Genomic DNA, 22,343 nt, shown 5'->3' with positions numbered 1-22,343 from the left:
ATGAGGGAGTCTGTCTCGGCCTCTCCTCCTCTCACTGAATAAAAAAAAAATGGGTTAGGTGACTTTCTCATGGCACCATGAGTAGTAAAACAGAAATTTGGCATCTCATGACTTCTTAGTTTCTAGGATACTCTGACCATCCAACATCTAACCATCCAACAAATACATACTTTTTTTTTAGAATTTCACATTTATTTTATGAAAAGTAAATTAAAATTACTGAACTTTAAAGTTATTTATCAAAGTCTTCTCTAGTTAATAGTCAATTTTTGTTTAAGGCAGAGATTCTAAAAGTAGTCATAAATATCTTGAGGTTTTTCTCAATAAATACATACTTTTAGTATTTGCATGTAAAAACAATCACAGGCTTGTTCTGAAATATGTCCTTAATTCTGCTGGCAGCTCCTGTGCCCCTGGGTTTATGTACCCCTTACAGCAATTGCCCTCAGCCAGCAAAATCACACAGCCAGCAGGCTTCTTTAGTTTTTAAAACATATATTTTTGTTTTTTAATTATAATTGATACGGAATATTTCATTAGTTTAGGTATACCACATAGTGATTAGACATTTGTATAACTTATTAAGTGACCACCCCTATCTGATACTATTCACTATTCATAGTCTTATTATTTTATTGACTATATTCCTTATGCTGTACTTCACATGTCTGTGACTATTTTTATAATTGTATTTCTTAATCCCATGCTCTTTTTAACCTCCGTCCCATCTGGCAACCATCAAAATGTTCTCTGTATCTAAAAGGATTTTTTTCCGAAGTAAGAAGTGTGTGTGGGGGGGGCGAGGGAGGCAGGAAGACCCTGCATGCTCACCAGAAGGCAATGCTGGCCCATCTGGAGTGTTGCTCCGCTGCAACCAGAGCCATTTTAGCACCTGAGGTGGAGGCCATGGAGCTGTCCTTAGTGCCTGGGCCAACTTTGCTCCAATGGAGCCTTGGCTGCAGTAGGGGAAGAGAGAAACAGAAATAAAGGAGAGGGGGAAGGGTGGAGAAGCAGATGGGAGCTTTTCCTGTGTGCCCTGGCTGTAATCAAACCCGGGACTTCCACATGCCGGGCCGACAGGACCGATACTCTACCACTGAGCCAACCGGCCAGTGTTCTGTATCTAACAGTTTGTTTCTTTTTATTTGTTCAGTTATTTTTATTTTTTAACAAGAAAGAGAGAGGGACAGATAGGGATGACAGACAAAAAGGGAGAGAGATAAGTAGCACCAATTCTTCATTGTGGCACCTTAGTTGTTTATTGATTGCTTTCTCATATGTGCCTTGACCAGGGGCTCCAGCTGAGCCAGTGACCCCTTGCTCAAGCCAGCAACCTTGAACTCAAGCTAGTGACCATGGGGTCATGTCTATAAACCCGTGCTCAAGCCAGTGACATCATGCTAAAGCTGGTAACCCTGTGCTCAAGCTGATAAGCCTGCACTCAAGTTGGCAACCTTGGGGTTTTGAACTTGGGTCCTCTGTGTCCCTGGCCAATGCTCTGTTCACTGTGCCACTGCCTGGTCAGGCATGTATATATACTATTAAAGTTAACAGCAAATCATGGGCATATTTCTATTTCATTAAACATTCTATTACATAAAAAAATTTAAAAGCACATTTAGTAGCCTATTAAATGTATATACCATAATTTATTGAACTAATTTCATATATCTGAATATATTGTTTCCAATATTTTCTACTCTTGAGAATCAAATAATGAGCATTCATGGTGATGAACTTTGGGTATCCAGGCGTCCCCAAACTATGGCCCGCGGGCTGCATGTGGCCCCCTAAGGCCATTTATCCAGCCCCTACCGCACTTCCGGAAGGGGCACCTCTTTCATTGGTGGTCAGTGAGAAGAGCACTGTATGTGGCGGCCCTCCAACAGTCTGAGGGACAGTGAACTGGCCCCCTGTGTAAAAAGTTTGGGGACTCCTGGATGCCTTTGTCATTTGTATTTAGTCAGTGAAATTGGTGGATTAATTACATGTACATTCAATTGTCCTCCAGAAGGCTCATGCCAATCACCCTCACTGAAGCCTTGATTAGCGTACCTGCTTCCCTGTACCCTTACTAGTTGAGATATTATTTATTTTTGTTCACTGCAAACTTAGGAAAAAATGACATGTTATTGCTTTGATTTTTATTATCTCATTACCAATAAAAATTTTCATATGGTTGCTGTTCACTTTTTGTGTTATGTTTAGTGTGTCTTTCTCTGTCTCCCCTCTCAATTTTATAAATATATATTATAATTTATAAACCAAGCATTTAAATATCAGCATCTGCATCCGAGGAGGTATGAGTCAGAAATTTAAATAAAGTCCATTCCACTAGGTTGGTGTGTATTATTATGTAACTAACATTTACAAAATGTGTGAAGTATGAGGCTATTTATTTCCAATATGGAGTAAAAGTGTTCTGAAGCTATGTAGTTATTTGTGCAACCAGAATGAAATGGCTTTATGTGTGTGGCTGAACCAATATAAATAAAGAAGATATTCATTTATTTAATATTTAGAAACTCAAATAATAAAACCAATAGAATGATAAAGTTTCTTTAAAGTCACTTCACTGATTCAGCTTGTATTAGGGGCATGATTTGCATGACTTTGGCCAGAATCACACATGCTGCTATGGTTAGAAGCAGGTCTCCATACCACATACTGGAAATGGATTTGTTGTGTCAACACAAATACCAGACTGGGTTATTAAATAAGCAGCCTTAGTGCCTGCTTGAGAGCCCTTCAAAGAGAGGGACTGCATGAAGGAATTTCAGGGTGAGAGAAATTAATTACTTTGGGAAAAATTTGTTTGGAAACTGACGGTTAACTTTGCATGTCAACTTGACTGGGATTATCCGGTCAACATTATTCTGGGTATTTCAGTGAGGGTGTTTTTGGATGAGATTAACATTTAAAGCAGTAGACTAAGTAAAGTAGAGAGCTCTCCTCATTGTGGATGGGCCTCATCCAATCAGTTGAAGGACTGAATTGAACACAAAGACTGATCTTTTCCTGAGTAAGAGATATTCCTCCTGGCTAGAACTCTGTTTTTTTTTTGTTTGTTTGTTTTTGTTTTTGTTTTTTTGCTGCCTTTGAACTCACACTGAAGCTTCAGCTCTTCCTGGGTCTGGGGCATGCCAGCTTTTGTACTGGAACAACCACTGTCTGTCCTGAGTCTCCAGCTTGTTGATGCATCATGCAGATCTTGAGACTTGTTAGCCTCTATCAATTGTGCGAACCAAGTTCTTATAATAAACCTCTTTAAACACATATTATTCCTTACATGTCCACATATATTTCACATATATAATTTTATTGGTTCTATTTCTCTGGAAAACCTTGACTAAAAGAGAAGTTTGATTTTAAAACTTACCCAAGGCCAAAAAAATAGTTTCTGAAGTGTACCGTTTTAAAAAAATTCCACATAAGGCACAGCAAAATTCAAGGCATTCCCTCCTGAATGTGTCATTTACCAAAGGAGAATATTAATAATCATCACACAGAGTTGTTAGGGGTTCAAATTAAACGGCATATAATAAAGCATTGGTGCAACTGCTGAACACATCTTTCTGATGAATTAGAACTTTTCTCTAATGTAACTCACGAGTGGCAATGGCCTTAGAAGAAAGATCTCACTTAAACGATTGTAATATTTTCCAAGTGGCAGACTACCGCCCCTCACAAATGCCTACAAATATGTGCACACTATGGACATGGACATCACACACACACACTGACACAGACACTGATGTATACGCCCGCTTTGGGGAGAAACAGCAAAGCCGGTGTAGAATTGGTAAACATCTTTATTGTGCGGAGGCATACGCCCTTTATAGGACATGCAAGATAAACAAGTGTAAAATCTATCAGTAAGCGTATCAAATGTCAGCCGTTGTCTGGAGTGGCACTTGGATGAGCACGGGGACTAAGCGTGTACGCAGAACAGACATGTCTTAGGGTACACAGTTTACAGACCGAATCGCAAAGCAATTTCCCAAGTGATTGTTCTTATATAAAGATTAAAAAAATATCATTACACTTAAAAAGGATGCGGTATAGTACATTTTCAGTTATGTACACAGATTCAAAGTAAAACTATGTCCATGCCAGTGTCTGTTTTAAATGCAAAAGATCAAAGTTGGTAGCAGGTTGGTAAGTAATGTGTCAAGAAAACTAGAAGAGGCAAAAAAGAAAAAAAAAAGTATAAAGTCAGGCAGAATTCCAACAGGTGTATGAAACTAAAAGTAACAGTGTAACTGAAGACTACAAATAAATTCCCCAAGGGCAGAATCTTAATGTGATCAGGGGACTGAAAGCTTTTGGATGTACCAGGGCTTTCTGTATGACTCAGGTTTACAGGTAACATTCCTCAGTTTGAGTTTAGAAGATTTTGAATTTATTCCAGCGAAACTACCTCAATCTTTTATTACTGCCCTCCTCCTCCATCTTCTTTCTGAGCAATATGATGCCTGGATTAGGTCCAAAGCTCCTGGCAGGGAGAGGGGCCATGTGTCACAGCATAACAGACGGTGCAAGTGCTTTACTTTGAAGGGGTCACATTTGCAATGACTCTGACAGTCTCACACAATGGCCTCCAGTGAGCCCTTCCCTGGAGGCCCACTGATCAGCTGAAAAGGGAACAAATGTCCGGCCACTAAAACACTCTGGTGATGGATTAGTTTGGAGTCAGGAAAGCGTGATTATTCTTGAAAATAAACGAAGCTGACGAGACATGCTGACCTCATTCGGCTGATGAGAGACAGGGAACGTTGGCTTCCAGTCCTGCCAGCCCAGAGAGGAATCAGCCCCATTTGTCCACCTCAATGCATTTCCTGGGACTGCTGTAGACCATTCCCGATATCGGTAAAGATGGTGTGTGATATGCACAAACATGCACTTCATCCGACTCTGTTTCTCAGAGTCAGAAACAAGTGGGTAGAGCTAGGTAATGGGTTTTCTAATTGTGATCTCCAGCGAGGTTGCTGACCTAGTGGAAACAGCAGTTGGACCCTAGTTGAAAAGGAAAATATGAAGCACAAGAAGGCACTTAGGTCTTATTATGTAACAAATATTGAGGCACAGAAAGTATCACAGGTTAAAACTTTGAAGAAAGGTAAGGCATTAGTCAGATTGTGTGAATGCAGGCTGTTTTCTAATATGATAACCAGGTTTCAATGGATTGTTAAAATGAATGGCAGCAATCCACTAACACTTCTCAGATTGTGAGGGAAAAATTTGCTTAAAACCAACCACACATCTGTACAATCAATGGATGTAGTCTGGAATTCTTCCCTTACCATAAAATGATCGATATTTTAGAATAGGCAGTTGAAGTCGTCAGTTCTTCATATTTCTCTCCAATTATCTTTCATATCTCAGCTAATAAAACAATGACACACATGCAAATAACAATGTAAGGAGGATATTTTAAATGGGTATAAAAAATTCAGACCACCAAAATAAAAATAGATGTAATAGCTCAGAAGAGACAAATAATTGTTACGAAAAATGAGTGATCTCTTTATGAACCAAGACAATTCATTCATATGTTGTTGCTGTACTTGCAACTTAAAACTTGAAATTGGCACCAAGAAAATTAAAAAGAGAAAAGAATCAGGCATACTTCTATCCTTGAAATGTCACTTATATTTCTTTCTGCATGTTGATGCGAATATTGCTGAATATTTTGCCAAAAGCCTCAAAGAGCGGGTCACAGAAGGTGTGGACGCAGATGGAATAGACACGGTGGATGCACTGAATCTCAATCATGAAACTCTTAATGTACGGCACGACTACCCAGATGTGCAGGAAGGAAACAATGGCAAAATAAATGCCCCAGATAAGTGCCATTGGGATGCCAAAGAGGGCAGACAGCAAGCGGTAAAACCAATATTTCGTCACAGTGAAGGTGGTGAAGCTGGCCTTCCAGATGCCGTCGAAACTGTGTGTCCCTTCAGGCTCTGCAATCACATCTTCAAAATCAATCTGAAAGGAAGAAGTTACAGATCGTGAGCTTGAAATAGCAGAAAAGAGAAAAAGCCCACTACTGAGTATCCATAAACACACTTTAGCCTTATGTACAATGTGTGGTGCTCAAGGCACCCAGCACAGCAGCAGCAGCAGCAGCAGCAGCAGCAGCGATTTCACTGCGAACTGCAAAAGCAGATATTTGCTCCTGCCCTAATCTTACTGCATCTCTGGGGGTGGATCCAGGAGAACACGTTCTGCACGTGTTTCTTTACCATGTGAAAGGTTGAGAACCATGGCTCCAGGGGAAACCAAACGGATGTGATGAAATGCCTGCCTCCAATCTGGCAACGTGGCTAAGTATGCAAGGCACTCAGTAAACGACCCAGCCTGAGTTAATTGCTCTCTTAAGCAACCGCACCCACAGTAGTATTAAGGATAGTTAATCGATTATAGACTCCTTGAACACTGAAGTGTTAGATTTCTTCAGTGAATTAGATCATTATGAGCTGTGAGGACTCAGGAAGTCTTCATGGGGTGATGGGTCTTGAACAGGACTTGGAAAACAATAGCGTATGATTTGGAGAGGAAGAAGGAAGCTTGGATATAGTGTAAGCAAGGCCCCAGGAACAAGGAAGGGTAATGCAGTGAATGTCACAGGCAGAGAGACTTGTATGGCCATGGCTGGCAAAGCAGCTTGAGGCTAGACTCAAGATCTTTTTACTTACAGTGGGGGGTGGGGAGCCTATTGAAGATGTTGGAGAGGGAGAATGCGCCTGCAGCCACAGTCAGCGCAGTTATTGGTCAGGATGAATTAGACAGCAAGCACTGTGGAGGTGGGGAGAAGGGAGGACACTCCAGGCAGAGAGAGTGTTGCGATACCTCAAGGTCGAGACAGTAGGGGCAAATTGGAATAGTGACCATGGAGAAAAGAAAAAGAAAAGGAAAAAAAAAAGAAAAGAAAAAGAAAAAAAAAAGAAAGAAAGAAAAAGAAAAAAAATGAATCTTAGGGGTGTTAAAAGAAGAATCCACAGGACTTGAGTACTTTAAGGTTGGGATACAGAAAAGCCAAAAATGAGTGTTGAGCTTTTAATTTGCCTTCTGGGGAGAACAGAGGTGATATTAACATCAAGAAGAAAGTTAGAAAGGAAAGCAGTTAAAAGAATATTAAAAGAGAGCATTTTTGAATAAACAAACAGTAAAGTTTTGAATAAGGGCAGATGCAAATATCAGTGGTCCACACCGGATGAATCCCGAGTGGTTGGTTTCCGTGACCACTAAGCAAATGAGATGCAGTCAGCACTTAACAGTTACCAAGTGCTACATGCATTTTCTCCATGCAATCTGGGGTTTCAAACCAAGCTGGGAAGGTAGGTGGTCGTTTTATGAAGTGGGGCCAGAATGCAAACTTGACCCCTTTCCCAGTAGCATTCTCTCCTATAGTACATGTTCACCTAACCAATTAATTCTCAGGCGATTGTTTTTTAAGTGAGAAAAGGGGAAGCACACAGACTCTCCCATGCACCCGAATGGGGATCCATCCACCCAGCAAGCACACTAGGGGGCGATGCTCTGTCCATCTGGGGCATTGCTCCGTTGCTCAGCTGTGGAGCCATTATTTTTAGCACCTGCGGCAGAAGCCACAGAGCCATCTTCCACGCCCCAGGCTGAGGCCAACATGCTTGAACCAAACGAGTCATGGCTGTGAGGGGGGTAGAGAGAGAGAGAAGGGAGAGAAATGGGAGGGATGTAGAAGCAGATGGGCGTTTCTCCTGTGTACCCTGACCTGGAATCAAACCTGAGACATCCATATACTGGATGGATGCTCTCCTACTGAGCCAACCAGCCAGGGCCAATACTCAGATTTTATCCATCTGGAAGGATTTATGTAGACAAAAACTGAAAAAAAAAAATTACTTCTAAAAGAGTGGGACTGAGCCAGCTCAACTGCTTGGTATTGGCAGATGTCTGAAGGATTCTAATGTAGACCCCCAAACAAGTAGATGGCTTCCAGCAGCAATGCAGCCAAGCTCAGGATTAGAGAGTGAAAACCTGGGTGACTCCATAGAGCCGCTCAATGCCAACGAGCCACCTTGAAGTCAACACACTAAAACACCTTTCAGAAAAAGTGCTTGACGCTTAGCAGTGGTTAAAGTATATTTTCCATAACGCCCTGGTTCTTGATTTGTTGTTCAATATCCCAATAATGTAATATGTAAGTATGTCCACAATTATGTAAATAACTTACAGATTTATTGTTATTCTAAGTTTTTCTTTGCTCATTTAGATCTAGACTCTGAAGTACACATTAACTTGTCTGTTTTAAAAGGTTGTACAAACTATGTGGCAAGTGAGATTAATCCTTTAATGAGGTTTCTTTGCAATTTATTTAATTGTCTACTACGGGGCTTTGTTCTAACACTGCATTTTTCCAAAGCAATTAAAAATAAAGGCCTGTAGTTTTTCTTCATTCAAATGCAAAGTACCAAGAGAATTTTATTTTTTAGAAAGGACTTTGTTTTGTAAGAGGATTTGGTGAAGTCAAAATTAATATACTAAAGCAGGCATTCTTAATTTGGGTCAAAAAGAGAAAAAGGATAATGGTGGTCCATGAATTCCCTGAAATGGGTATATATGTTTTGAGTGTACAATGTACAAAAGTACATTACTTTTATATGAAAATAAAGAGTCTATTACCAATGGGGTTTAGGAAGGACTTTATTGGAACAGAGGATTCCTGTCTCTTTACAGAACAAACTTTAAGCACGTCTGCCTTGTGATTCTTTTTCAAGAAAAGAGATAGTACTATCACTTGTTGACTGGCTGTTATGATCAGACACTGCTCTCATTTAACTCACAGCAACTTGGTAATATATTATTTCCATTTTACAGAAAAATGTGAAGTTCAAAATGTTAAATCGGGCCCTGGCTGGTTGGCTCAGTGGTAGAGCGTCGGCCTGGCGTGCAGAAGTCCCGGAGAAGCGCCCATTTGCTTCTCCACCCCTCCCCCTCTCCTTCCTCTCTGTCTCTCTCTTCCCCTCCCGCAGCCAAGGCTCCATTGGAGCAAAGATGGCCCGGGTGCTGGGGATGGCTCCTTGGCCTCTGCCCCAGGCGCTAGAGTGGCTCTGGTTGCGGCAGAGCGACGCCCTGGAGGGGCAGAGCATCGCCCCCTGGTGGGCAGAGCGTCGCCCCCTGGTGGGCAGAGCATCGCCCCCTGGAGGGGCAGAGCGTCGCCCCCTGGTGGGCGTGCCAGTTGGATCCCGGTCGGGTGCATGCGGCAGTCTGTCTGACTGTCTCTCCCCGTTTCCAGCTTCAGAAAAATACAAAAAAAAAAAAAAAAAAAAAAAAAAAGTTAAATCGTCTAGGTAAATAGAGGTGGATTTGAATTTCGAATCTGGTCTGCAAGATACCAATTCTTTCTACAATCACATCGCTTTTTAAAAAATGTTTTTGAAAGCTTCTCTAAGGCAATTACGGTATTTCACAATTAAAAGGCACATGAACAAAAAAGAGTTTGCTGAATTTAATCTTTCTGGTGACTGTAAGAATTCCCGCAGTAGAGTGTTGAGGACAAGATCACAGACAGACACCACATGCACAACTGTTTATTAGTGAGGATCTATAAACACATGTCTGCGTGTAAGATTTCCTGGTAATAACCTTATTTTTCCAAGCATACATATTAATGCTGTTTTCAGTGAATATAATGGACATTCTTAAACTTTAAGTTGCTTAGAACATTTCAGGGTGGCTGTTTTATCAGTGTTTTCCAGAAACTGCCAGTGAGCATGATTTATCCTCAAACAGCCAAGTGAACTTAGAGCAGGTCCCCAGGGGTGGACAGCAACATGACAAAAAATAACATGTTATATAAATATATTCAGTTAGTTGCTGCTTTAGTCTTGAAACTTTAAGGTGGCTTAAGAGAACTAGCAGCCAATTAGATAAGAAAAACCAAGCAAGGCAGGATAAGGACACGCAGTGCAGCTGGAATAAGTCTTAGTTTCTCTCTGCCTCTATTTCTGCAACAGGAGTAGTGATAGGGTTTTGGGAAGAGTACATGACATAGTTTTTGTAAAGTGCTTCGCATGGGAACAGAGCAGTGCCTTATAGTAAATGCTCAATAGATAGGGGCATTAAAATATTCCTTTCTCTGGGTAACTAAGATTGTCTGGGTTACAACTGTAATAAAAAAAAAAAACCAGTTGCAAAGCACAAGTGGCTGCGATTTCAAACCCACTTCAAAAGAAGTGCCTTCTATTTGTAATCACCTTTACCACAACCCTCTGAGATGAATGCCATTGTTCCCATTTTACAGATCAGGATACAGTGGGAGGTTAAGTAATTATTCAAGTTCACATAAATGCTAAGGAACAAAGCTGGAACTCGTCCAACTTCAAGTCTGATCTATTTTTTACTTATGTATTTCTGGGGTGACAAACCCTTATAATACTCTTGCTTGCTGAATTTTCACCCAGATAGTATGCTTTCTAAAACATTCACATTTTGATTATTAAAGGGATTAGTCTTGTTCATATTTCCATTGTAAGTCAGGACAGCTAGTAACTAGGATGTTTTCCATTTTGGGGACTGGTTGTATTTTCATGGCCCTGCACAGTATGTTCTCACAATTCTGGGCAGCCAGCCAAGGACTCCCACTTTAGTTGGCAGATAAGGAAACTGAGGCAGAGAACAATTAAAATAGGCCAGATATTCTCAAGGTCCCAAGGGAATAAGTGGGAAAGCTGAAATTAGAACTCTAACATCCTGATTCTCAGGCCTAGGTCCAGCGCCACACTCTACACAATCTCCCTAGAAACTTACATCTCTCTCCCCATATCTCTTCTCTACCTACCCCATCGTATCTCTAGGTCTCCTGTGAGTCTTTCATTGCCTTCTAAAAACCATTGACTTGAAAGGTATCTTTGTGTGAGGTTAGGAGAAACGTCCTTTTCACAACATGAACATGAACATTTCTGTACATCTATCCAGGGTAAAAAACTGGAGGGAATTTTAAAATAAAATATCATTGTACCTTTTGACATATATTGATAATGCACTAAACCCAAAAAAGTTCTGTTAGTAATCAATCTGTCATTCCATTTAAAGATAGTTTAAAATTCCATATCAATCTAAGCACAGTTGCTCCAGCATATTCATAGACATTTAAAGTTGAAAGAATCCTTAAAGAAATGGAGTCTCATTTGAGATAGAAAAACTAATGGCCCACGCTGTCAGATGACTGGATCGAGGATACCTTTCCCTTTAATGGCAGACACAGGACTGGAATTCAGGCTTAGGGACTGTCCTGGGCGTTTCCACTACTACTTGGGCTACCACTGCACATCTTCAATCAGTCTGACTTCTACATTCCATAGCCAATGCCAAAAGCAGCTAGGCTTGCTTGTATCTGAACTTGAACACTATCTTGCTCTTAAGAGGTCCAGCAGGTCTACTGTTGAATGAATGATGGTGTCTCCCTATGACAATCCCCAGTATGCTCTTGGTTCCCATGCATCATTGGTTCGATTTATTCCATATCAAAACTATCACTCTGGAGTTCTATTTACTCAGGGACTCACTCTTCTTATACCTTATAAGAGGGCAGGTCTTTCCTGGAGCCGAACTTTACCTGATCACTTAGATTTGGTGAAGAACAAGATTTGGAGACTTGCTTTTAAAACACACACACACACACACACACACACACACACACACACACACACACACGAAGTGCCTGTGCCATTTAGTTTCTTAGAATGGGATTCCTAAGATGAGGTTGAGCTACCGCTCCAAGAACTGATTTTCTGTTCTGTGGTCTATGGAACAAATTGTCCTTCTGGCAAGAATCATGATGTGGAGCTTAAGATCAAAGGCATAAATGTGCTTTAGTGATATGTCTGTGTCTTAATAGATGCTTTATAAGGAATCAGCAGTTTATATTACTAGATTTTATAAATGACATTAAATACCTTTGTGCAACATTGACTTATGATGCTACAATTTCAGAAACATAAGTTACGAAAACCTAGCAGCAGACATTAGGCAAAGCAATCTGTCATGTTGTGTTTTGATAATACTGGGCTAATATAGTAAATCTCAGAAGATTTCATCTTGTTAAATATATTTGATGGCAATATTTAAAAAACATTTTATATGTACACAAGATTAAAAAAAACATAAGGTCATTTTTTTTGTCTCAAAATCTGGACACTTTATTTCTGAGTAAGAAATTTTTAAGAAGGAAACTCTAAGTACATGTAGGATTTCATAAACCATGATGCTTACATATCTATTTCTATGGGAAAATCTCTTTGTAGACACGTAGCAGAAATTGTGATTGTATTGGATGTATAGAACACATAAATAATGGTGCACAAGATGTTTACCTAAGACTTATAGTTGCCTACCCACCATCCCTAGTTCTACTTCTCTGCCAACAGAATCTTCTTTATCCAGGTAGTAGCAATAATTCTCAGAGATAAATCATAGTTGGTTTAGTTTATAGTAATGTTAGTTTCCTTGGTGAATGATTTGTTTATGGTAGGCACATGACCCAGTTCTGGCTAATGAGATCTAAGTGGAAATCTGTTGGGTGGGACTACAAATAAAGTTTTATTTTTCTTATGAAAAGACAGAAGCATATAGTGTGGCCTTTTGCCTCTTTCATCTTGCTTAGATGATATGTAGCTTTAATGTAGAGAAGTCATATTGTGACCATGAGGTGACATGCATGCGTAAAAGAATATAAAGTGCTATTTTGCCTTTATCGAGCTGTAAAAACAATGCCAGTAGCTGTTCATCCCTAGACTTTCCCTTATGTGACATATAGACACTTATTTTTAAGCCACAACTATTCATATTTTTAGTTGCCTATAGCAGAAAGAATTCCTAAGTGATACAATTAACATTCTTTCTTGCTGGTTGACACAGAAAGTGTACATCTTATTTAGAAACCTGAGTTCAGTGTCAAACTTCAGTGTATCTTCTCAAAGCTACTAGGCCAGGGATTTTCAACCTTTTTCATTTCATGGTACACATAAACTAATTACTTTTTAGGCATGTCAAAAAAAATATATTACTTTTTGCTGATCTGACAAAAAAGTAGGCATAATTTTGATTCATTCATATTGGACAGCTATTGTGATGACTGTTGTCATTTTTTTTAAATTTGACAGTCTAAGGGAAAAGAAATCAGTGCCCCTGACTAAATGGTCAAGTATTGCATATTTTAAAAGTTCTTGCAGCACACCAGTTGAAAATTGCTATACCAAACTTTGTCCCAGAATATGCTGCCTAACTTGTATCAGAAAATGTTTGCTTTGCATTAACATTTAGTTTTAGCAAAAAGTTGTTAGGATGACAAATTAACTATGAAAGAAATATATGAATGTATTATGTAATAGCATCTACAATGACTCCCAATGACTCCCCCTCCCCCACTTCCTGGTATTCATGACCTGTGCAATGCCCTCCCTTTGAGTGTGGGCTAGAATTAGTGATTTGCTTTTTTTTTTTTTTAAATCAAGTGAGAGGTGAAGAGGCCGACAGATAGACTCCCGCATGCAACCTGACGGGGATCTACCCTGCAAGCCCTCTACTTGGGCAATGCTTTGCCCATCTGGGGCTGCTGTTCTGTTGCTTGGAAACTGAGCCATTCTAGTGCCTGAGGCGAGGCCATGGAGCCATTCTTAGCACTGGGGCCAACATGCTCCAACCATTTGAGCCATGGCTGTGGGAGGAGAAGAGAAAGTTGAGAGAGAGAGAGAGAGAGAGAAAGAGAGAGAGAGAGAGAGAGAGAGAGAGAAGAGGGAGAGGAAGGGTGGAGAAGCAGATGGGCACTTCTCCTATGTGCCCTGATCAGAATTGAACCTGGGACTTCCACACACTGGGCCAATGCTTTACTGCTGAGCCAACCAGCCAGGACATGGTTTGCTTTTAAATACTAAAATATGGCAAAAATGATGGGCTGTCTCCTCCCAGGTCAGGCTATAAAAGACTGTGCCGGATTGCTTCCTCTCTGGCTCTAGCTTGCCTGCTCTGCTGGAAGCCGGGCAGCGTGTTGTGAGTTGTCCTATGGAGAGGTCTAGGTGGAAGGCACTGAGAAAGGGCTCTCTGGCCAACAGCCACTGAGAAACTGAGGCCCTCAGTCGAACACCCTGGGGGGGACTGACGTCGGCCATGCGAGTAAGCTTGTCAGTGGGCCCTCTCCCAGCTGGCCCTTGAGGCGTCTCCAGCCCTGACACTTGGGTTGCAGCTTGTGACAGGCCCTGAGCCTGAGCCACTCAGTTCAGCCCACTTGCATTCCTGACACGCTGTAAAGTGACAAAGGTTTGTTGTTTTAAGCCATTAAATTTTAGGGTAATTTGTTATGCAGCTATGGAACACTAATACAATTACAAAGCAACTACTTTCATTTTGATTATCATTCCTTAGTTTCTATTTTATTAGTCTTTTCTACTAGTTAATTTGGTTTTCATACTTATAGAGAAAATGTATACAATGAATGTATATACATATCCAGGATTTGGTCCTGGGGCAAAAATCCAGAAATATATGAGGAGGAAATACAGAATTTTCAACTTTTTACAATTCACGTCAAACAGAATATTATAATATTGTTAGGCCATTGCTGGTTTTCTACTGAGATGTGCACCAAAGACAAAGAAGCAGCTTCACCTAGAGCAGTGGTCCCCAACCCCTGGGTCGCGGACCGGTACTGGTCCGTGGGCCATTTGGTACTGGTCCGCAGAGAAAGAATAAATAACTTACATTATTTTCGTTTTATTTATATTTAAGTCTGAACAATGTTTTATTTTTAAAAAATGCCAGATTCCCTCTGTTACATCCATCTAAGACTTACTCTTGACGCTTGTCTCAATCACGTGATACATTTATCCATCCCACCCTAAAGGCCTGTCCGTGAAAATATTTTCTGACACTGAACTGGCCCGTGGCCCACAAAAGGTTGGGGACCACTGACCTAGAGGACTCGCCACTGAACCTGGACTGCACTGATAGGCACCTCTGTGCCCAGGGGTCCTCAGCAGGGGCAGTGTGGCAGAGGACCAGCTGGGCGTGAGAGTGGGATGCTTGCTAAAATGCAGATGCTCAGGCCCCATTTCAGACTCAGATTCTCTGGGTTGGGGCCTGGGGAATCTGTACTTATAACAAAATTTCTCCTTTTTTTTTCCATGCAAAAGTCGAGAGTAGGTCATGCTGCCTTCGACTTGGAGACAGCTCCTTCTTGTCTCTGCTGCTGTCCCCTTCTGTGCCTTGAAGCTCTGTGTCTCTCCCCGCTTCTCCCCAGAGGCTCCTCATGTGCTGCGTGGCATCTGGAAGTTGGTAGATGATGAATGGAAATCATCTTTGAAAGGCTTTTCCTAATTTAAGCCCATAAATATGTATCATTGGACAAGAATGAATGACTATTATTTATTATGAAAAACACACAAACTGGCAATGGAAATCCTGATTTATTTTCATGATTCTAAACCCAGCTTAAACACATGCTTGTTTTCAAAAATCAAATACGCACCTCTGAAATCCTAATGGATGTACCAAATCCAGGCACAGAGGAGGGATTGAACACTTCGAACTCCCTTCGCCAGGCTCACACATTTCCAACATGTTGAGCAGCCTTTGAAGTCAAGGAATAAATGTTGTGCATGAGTGTGTGGGTGCAGAGAAGGCTGAGGACCAGCATGGTTAAATGCTCCCAGAACACAGGAACTTCGCTCCAATGCCCATCTGTTTTGTCCAGGGCGAGGGCAAATGCCCGTGTGCTTACTGGGCCAAACTGGCAGCACTGGAGGAAAAGGCCACGGTGTTCTCACAGTCCTGCAGGCAAAGTGGCAGTCTGGATTGTGTTGCCAATGCCTGCAGTGACTTGGATTTCCTGAGGACCCACATGTAACCTCAGGAAACGTGTAAATCTGGGTGGGAACTGACATATTCTTGGGCTGTCTTGGGGGGGGGCGGCATTGGGCAATTTACCATGCACCAGACCACAGGGCTGTCTCTTAGAGGGAAGGAGCAAGCTGCATGCTAATCAGGGTTCAAGCTGGAGAGGGTAAAATGTGGGTATTTAGCTACCTCTGTGAGCCAAAGGGGGCGGGGTGCCGAGGGACTCACAGGGCCTGGCCTGGACCTCCAAGTGGAACCTTTGAGTCTCTCCCTCGGGCTGACCTCTGCCTTGTTTCTTTCCAGACATGACGGAGGCCTTAGAATAATGACATCCTACATTGATAGTGTCCACTCAACTGCTTCTCTTCACAAACCGGGGAAGTTCTAGGTTCTTGTCAGAATAAGGATGGAAGATAGTCTTATTTTTCCATGAAGGCAAGATACGTCTAACTAATAAATGACAGGACCAAACCAGAACTTAGGGCAGGTCTGTGCCTGTTGTAGCCACATACTAATTAGCAAGTAAATATTTCTTCAATATATGTAATATGCTAAAGGAGCTGTAAGCGACCATTGTAAAGATGTAGATGTACATCACATTGCACTCATCAATATACTATCTCTTATAAATTCTCTACTTGGTATCAATATATTATCTCTTATAAATTTTTACTTGGTATCACAAGTATACTTTAATTAATTGCTCTTTTGGTATCCCATTTTATTCAAAATGATCTTATTCACCACATTTCTATGATACCATCACCATTGGGACCAAAATGGAGTGGAGGGTTGGTTATCATTCAGATGACTTGGGCAACATGGAAAGCCTACAAAAGGGGAAATTTGAATCAGATGTTTTCAACTTTAAGGAAATAATATTTAGGAAATATTGATTACTGGATGTTTTTGCTTGGTTGGTTTTTGCCCCAGTGATCTGAATAAGTACAGTTGTGTGGGCCTGGCCCCGAAGTAGGGGGCACACTGGGGTATGGTGGGGGGCCTCTGAGAGGAATCCCGGTGGAGGCTGAGGGACTGCGGGCTTCTCCTGCAGGGACCGCAGAGAGCCCGGCCGGGAAGGGGGTGAGGAAGGAGGTGCATTTGTTCCCCACTTTTCTTATGTGTGTGTGTGCGCGTGGGTGTGTGTGTGTGTCTGCATGTCAGGAGAGGAGGCCTATGAGTAATTTGTGCTTTACAATGAATTTGGTAACTGGTTCCTTTCTTGGCAGGCATGCAGGGGGCTGTGCAGAGCAAGGCAGAGTGTCACTGCCGATTGTCCTTGAGGTGCCACTGATGGACTTCAGGCAGCAGTGCAGCAGCTGGGTTCTGAGGCAGACTTTTACAGACACCTTGGAATAGCCACAATTTATACGATAGGCGTTATCCCATCACACCCCATATGCGAGGGCCTGCAAAGTGGTGCTATTTCCTTCATGTCACAGATGAGGAGACTGAGCCTCAGGGAGGTTGCGATCAGCAACTAGACCAGTGGTGGGATTCAGCCGGTTTGCACTTGTTCGGCAAAACCGATACCTAATTTTTTGTTGAGTTTGGCGAACAGTTTGTTAAAATGGCACTTGTAATCAGGGTTCTCCTAAGGTGGGTGCCTGGGCAGCCACACAATGTAGAAATCACAAATTTGCAAATTTACATTCCTTACTCTTTTTTAACATTCATCTGCACAACGGCGTATTCTAAGCGCCCCTAGTAATGTTCATTCCGTCCATGGGTGAAAAAAACTTGATGGAACTATGCTTGTAATATTTATTTATTCATTTCGTAAAACTTATTATACCTTTGATGAAATACTACATTTTAATTCCCTCACATTTGTTACTTCAGTAAACAAACATATAACGTAAAGACAAAAGTGCCAAACCAGGGGGTGATAAGTTGCCATTGGAAATATCTTAAATAACAGTTTTATTGTTTTTTTGTTAGGTATTACTTAATATTTTTTTCATTTATATTTAAAAACTTTTATAACATAATCTAGTTTTGTGTGCCTCTTTTATTGTTCTTGTTTAAGTATGAAATGCATGAAATCATCAACTACCTTCCGATATATTGCTTTTTTATACCTAGAACAGTCATTAGGGCAGAGAATCGATTGTTATTTGAATCCCAGCACTGGACTGGGCCAAATCCAAGCCTTAGGTCTCCTGGTGCTCATTTAGTCTCCCGCCCTTTGTAACCCCCATCTCATTCTGTTTATGCGACTCTGCCCATTCAAGCGGTCGTGAATGGGTTTCTGAATCCACATGCTTTCCCTTGCCTGCATCCTGGCTTCCCATCCAAGCTGATAGAAAATGTCGTCTCGGCCTCAGCTAATGGCCGTTTCCATCAGGAAGGGGTGTGTGATCCAGGCAAGAGGGTGCAGCTGGCTTCTGCTGCCTTCAGACATCCACGGTCAACGTTGTCCTCACTCCCCAGCGGCCAAGCTCCTCTCTGGCCAGGACCCTGCTTCGCTTCACTGATCGGCGTCCCCACTGCATCCTCCTCTCCCCTTGGTTTTTCCCGCTTTACCATAATATTGCGCCTTTTCTTATTCCATTCCTTTAGGGCCAGTGGTTTGGAAACATTAATGAACTCAAGAATTGTCTGGGGATTTTGCTAAAATGAAAATTCCTGAGATTCTGTATCTAAAGGTAGGGTCCAGGTGTCTGTACCTTCTTCCCCCCTATTGATTTAGGTCATCCAAGGATGACACTTTGAGAAGTAAAAATCGCATTGAATTTCATTCTCAGCTAGACAAGAGGACCTGGCGGGCACAATAGTAGGTTAGTGACTGTGTTGCTTCCTACTTTTGAAAAGCAATATGGTGACCTGGTTGATAGCATGAGGGCTGGCTGTGCTATCTCAGATATGCTACTAAACTTCTCTGTGCCTCAGTTTCTCATCGCTAAAATGCAGGTATAATAGTACTTACTTTATAGGATTGTTCTCTGTATTAAATAACTTATGCCAAATGTTTAGGGCAGTGTCTGGGGCAATGGTCAGTGCTACATCAGGAACTCTTGGCCCCGGTGCCCCGATCAGAAGTGAGAAAATGTTAGAGATTTCAGTAACAGTGTTGGAAAGACAGAGGAGATATTTTGGCAAAGAAGAACTTCTTGGCATTCCTGAAATTGTTTCATTGAGGTGGCTGCTTATTTTTCATTCTGCCTTTAAGTGAGCAAGAAGGGTTAGCTCATCTCTAGCTAGTGTGTCAGCCTTCTGGAGTTTATTACAAACATGAAGCACAAAGGGACCAAATGTCCCCTGGGGGAGGAGATGGCCCAGCTGCAGGAATGCCTGATGTGTCAGAGAGTGGCAGCAACACCAGGAGGTGGGCCTCTATTCACTTTGGGTTCATTCCTTTTGCTTCATGTTTCTTTTCCTTTTGTTTGAGGGTAACTGCTAAGTTTCTCCAACTTTTGTTCTTAGAAAGGAGTATGAACTACCCTAGGGTTTGTAGTATACCTCCAAAATGTAAGCTGAAATTTCCTACTTTTATAACAAAGATATACATTCCTAGTTTACATCCTGATATACACTGAATTATGTTCCCCTCAAAAAAGATATGTTACAGGCTTTTCCCCCAGCTCCTCAGAATGCAACAGGGTCTTGAAGGTGTTATTAGGATGAGGTCATCATGAAGTAGGGGGGCCCCTCCTCCGGAGTGGCTGGTGTCCTTGTCAGAACATGGCCATGTGAAGGCACACGGGGAGAAGGCCACGTGGTTGGAATGATGCAGCTGCAAGCTGAGGAACACCAAAGGTTGCCAGTGAACATCAGGAGCTAGGGAGAAGTAAGGAAAGACCCTGCATGTTTCAGGGGCAGCCTGGCACTGCCGACATGCTGATTTTGGACTTTAGGCTATACATTTCTGTTGCTTTCAGCTACCCAGTTTGTGTGTTTCTTCTTAAGGCAATCCTAAGAAATGAATGCATTTGAATCCTTTGGAAAGAGCTAAAGACTATCCCTGGTGACGCGGTGGTATCAGGGTTCCTGCGCCTTCCGTGGGCCGCCCGCTTTTTCACGTGGCAGAAGCCACACTTTGGTGCACATGAGACTGGCTGGCCGTGGGCCTTCTTCAGGAACCTGGAACCCCGCCCCTGTCCACATGGGCTCACATTTTCATTATGACAAAAATGCACCTAGTTTCATTATCACAAAAGCGGATAGCTCAGTACAAAGCAGGCTGCCTATCTTTTGATCCCTTTTATAATCTTCAGGCTTCTGGTATCAATGAGGTGGCACTTGATGATGGTGAGTGTTGCAAAGCAATTGACACGAACTGTGAACGGCACAAAAACAGACCACAGAAAGGCTAGTGATAAAAGCACTGAACTTGAACAGGGAAACGTGAGACTTTGGGGACACTGATGCTGCCATCCTAGAGGAGAAGTAACTACAGCTCGTCCACGGGTTGCGAGTTCTCTTGCCAAATAGAAAAGTCCCGTATCACTTAACACGTGGAAATCTTATTTTAATCCAAACACGTCATTATGAGGATTCATCCAGAGACATCACTTGTTCACAAAATTTCGTGTTTACACTCGGGAGTTTGTTATTTTTTCAACTTCTGGGTGTGTCATGGCACAACTATGAATGATCACCACATTAAAGAAAATAAAAGCTCTTTCGAGTCTATCAAAGACACAGAAACGGAAATGTCTTCACCATTTTTGTGCTACCAATTGGTCTGCATAGACATTTGTTTGAACTTGAGGTTTTTTTTTTAAACACTATTAACTTCTTTTCAGTTTCTACAGTTCACTTCCTGATGGCAGAGGCTGTTTCCTTCTATTCAGTTAAGTCAAAGTAGGGTTCTAGCAGCTTCGTCTTACCTCACTGCTGGAATATTTTCCCCTCCAGTGCTTTGAGTCTGTTTATTAAACAGCTAGAAAATGAACGAAATAAATCTCTGCAGGTTTGAACATTGCTTTGGCAAGTGAGGAAAAGGATCGACACCAGGTTCTTGGAAGGTCTAAGCAGGACGATCGCAGCCCATTCTACGGCTCTCGAGACATGGCCTCATTTCTGTCACAGGGTGTCTGCATCTGGGCCCTCATGGCGTTTTGTCATTAAGATGGTGGGTGCTGTCCTGTGAACCAGCATTTCTGTCCTCTGCTCCTCAGATGCCGGCAGCACTTCCTAAATTTCTCCAGATATTGCTAAATGTTCCCTAAGAGAGACGGGGAGGGGCGGGACTATGCCAAGTTGCAAAGCCCTGCTCTAGAAAATCAGAATATGATGTAATGAGACAGGGCCTGAGATTTGGAAATATTTACACTCTAGAATGCTTGCTTGTTTATTGCAGGAACTTTCCGTTTTCAGTACTTGGCCTTGTAAGTTCATTTATTCATTCCTTCAGGATTGATGAAGCACCCATTTTCTGAGGATGGATTAAGTAAAGTGAGAAAGCAGAGGCAGGATGGGGCTAGAGAGCTGGTACATGTCACTGGGAAGGGGACACTGGGAATGGATGGTCTCTGCTGGTGATGCCTACTCAGGAATCATCCCCATGGAGGGTAGTGACCTTCCTGGGGCCATCCCTTACTTTTAAGGTAATAGAGGAAGTCACTTTCTTGCACCATCCCAAATCACCAACTTCTTGAGTTCAGACTGGAGTCTTGAATGATTTCTTCCAGGAGAGTGGCCCATGGCCTCTCCTGATCCGGGGCCTTCCACTCGCTGTGGTGTTTACCAGGATCACACCTTCCATCAGTCTACACTTGTCTGACTCTGAGATTTTTATAACGTGTTTAACCTAAATGTTTTTTCTTCAAAGACTTCTTTCTGGTCCTCACCTCTTTTTTCCCCTAGACTTTTTTTTTCATCTAGCCAGTCATACACTTATTTAATGTTGTGATATTTTTCCTGCTACTGGATTGTAAGCTCCCTGGAATGTACGAGCCATTAAGTTAATATTTATTGAATAAAAAAATGAATGAATTAATGAATGCTACCATTTTTAAGTTACAGTTCTCTGTCCCATTTACAAGAGCACCGACCTGATAAAATCTCCTTTAGGAAAAAAGTTCTGAATGTGTTATTATCTAGGTGAAGGGTTAGTAATTGCCTGCATTGACTCCATTTATTTATATTAGCCCAGTCACAGTAAGGGTGGATGAAGGGTGACTAACGGCAGGGAAGACAGATCAATTCAGTTTTTGCTTATCATGAACCTTGGATTCAAACCCTACAGATTTTGACATAGCTTTGTTTTGGGAGATGACAAATTCCCTAAGAAGGTTCAGGTGGTCTGGAATTCAAACAACCTTGTTCACCTGCAGAATCACATGGCTGGGTTGCTAAGTGATGGGACTAAAAAAACACAACTTTATAGCCGGGTAACGGGAAAATTTTTCTCAAAGTAACTGTGCTTCTGCCCTGAACTTTGTAGTCATCCAGTCCTTTGTTCACAGATGGCTTGTGAAAGAACTTCAAAATGTGGCCACATGAACTGGGTGAGTTTG

The 22,343-nt window shown here is 41.8% G+C and overlaps 1 protein-coding gene across 2 annotated transcripts in view; it reads right to left on the bottom strand.

Annotated features, from left to right (window-relative positions):
* Positions 1–3,794: 3,794 nt before the first annotated feature.
* CAV1 (caveolin 1) overlaps positions 3,795–22,343 on the bottom strand; it is a 38,591-nt gene continuing 20,042 nt past the window's right edge. For both annotated transcript variants that reach the window (XM_066262156.1, XM_066262157.1), the window contains exon 3: positions 3,795–5,991. In XM_066262156.1, coding sequence (XP_066118253.1) covers positions 5,650–5,991 — 342 coding nt within the window. In that variant the 3' untranslated portion in view covers positions 3,795–5,649. The remainder of the gene's footprint in view (positions 5,992–22,343) is intronic.

The sequence above is a fragment of the Saccopteryx bilineata genome, chromosome 2, assembly GCF_036850765.1.
Source record: "Saccopteryx bilineata isolate mSacBil1 chromosome 2, mSacBil1_pri_phased_curated, whole genome shotgun sequence".
Classification (NCBI taxonomy): Eukaryota; Metazoa; Chordata; class Mammalia; order Chiroptera; family Emballonuridae; genus Saccopteryx; species Saccopteryx bilineata.
Note: the sequence above shows the minus strand (reverse complement) of the source record. Positions and strands in the feature narration are given on the sequence as shown.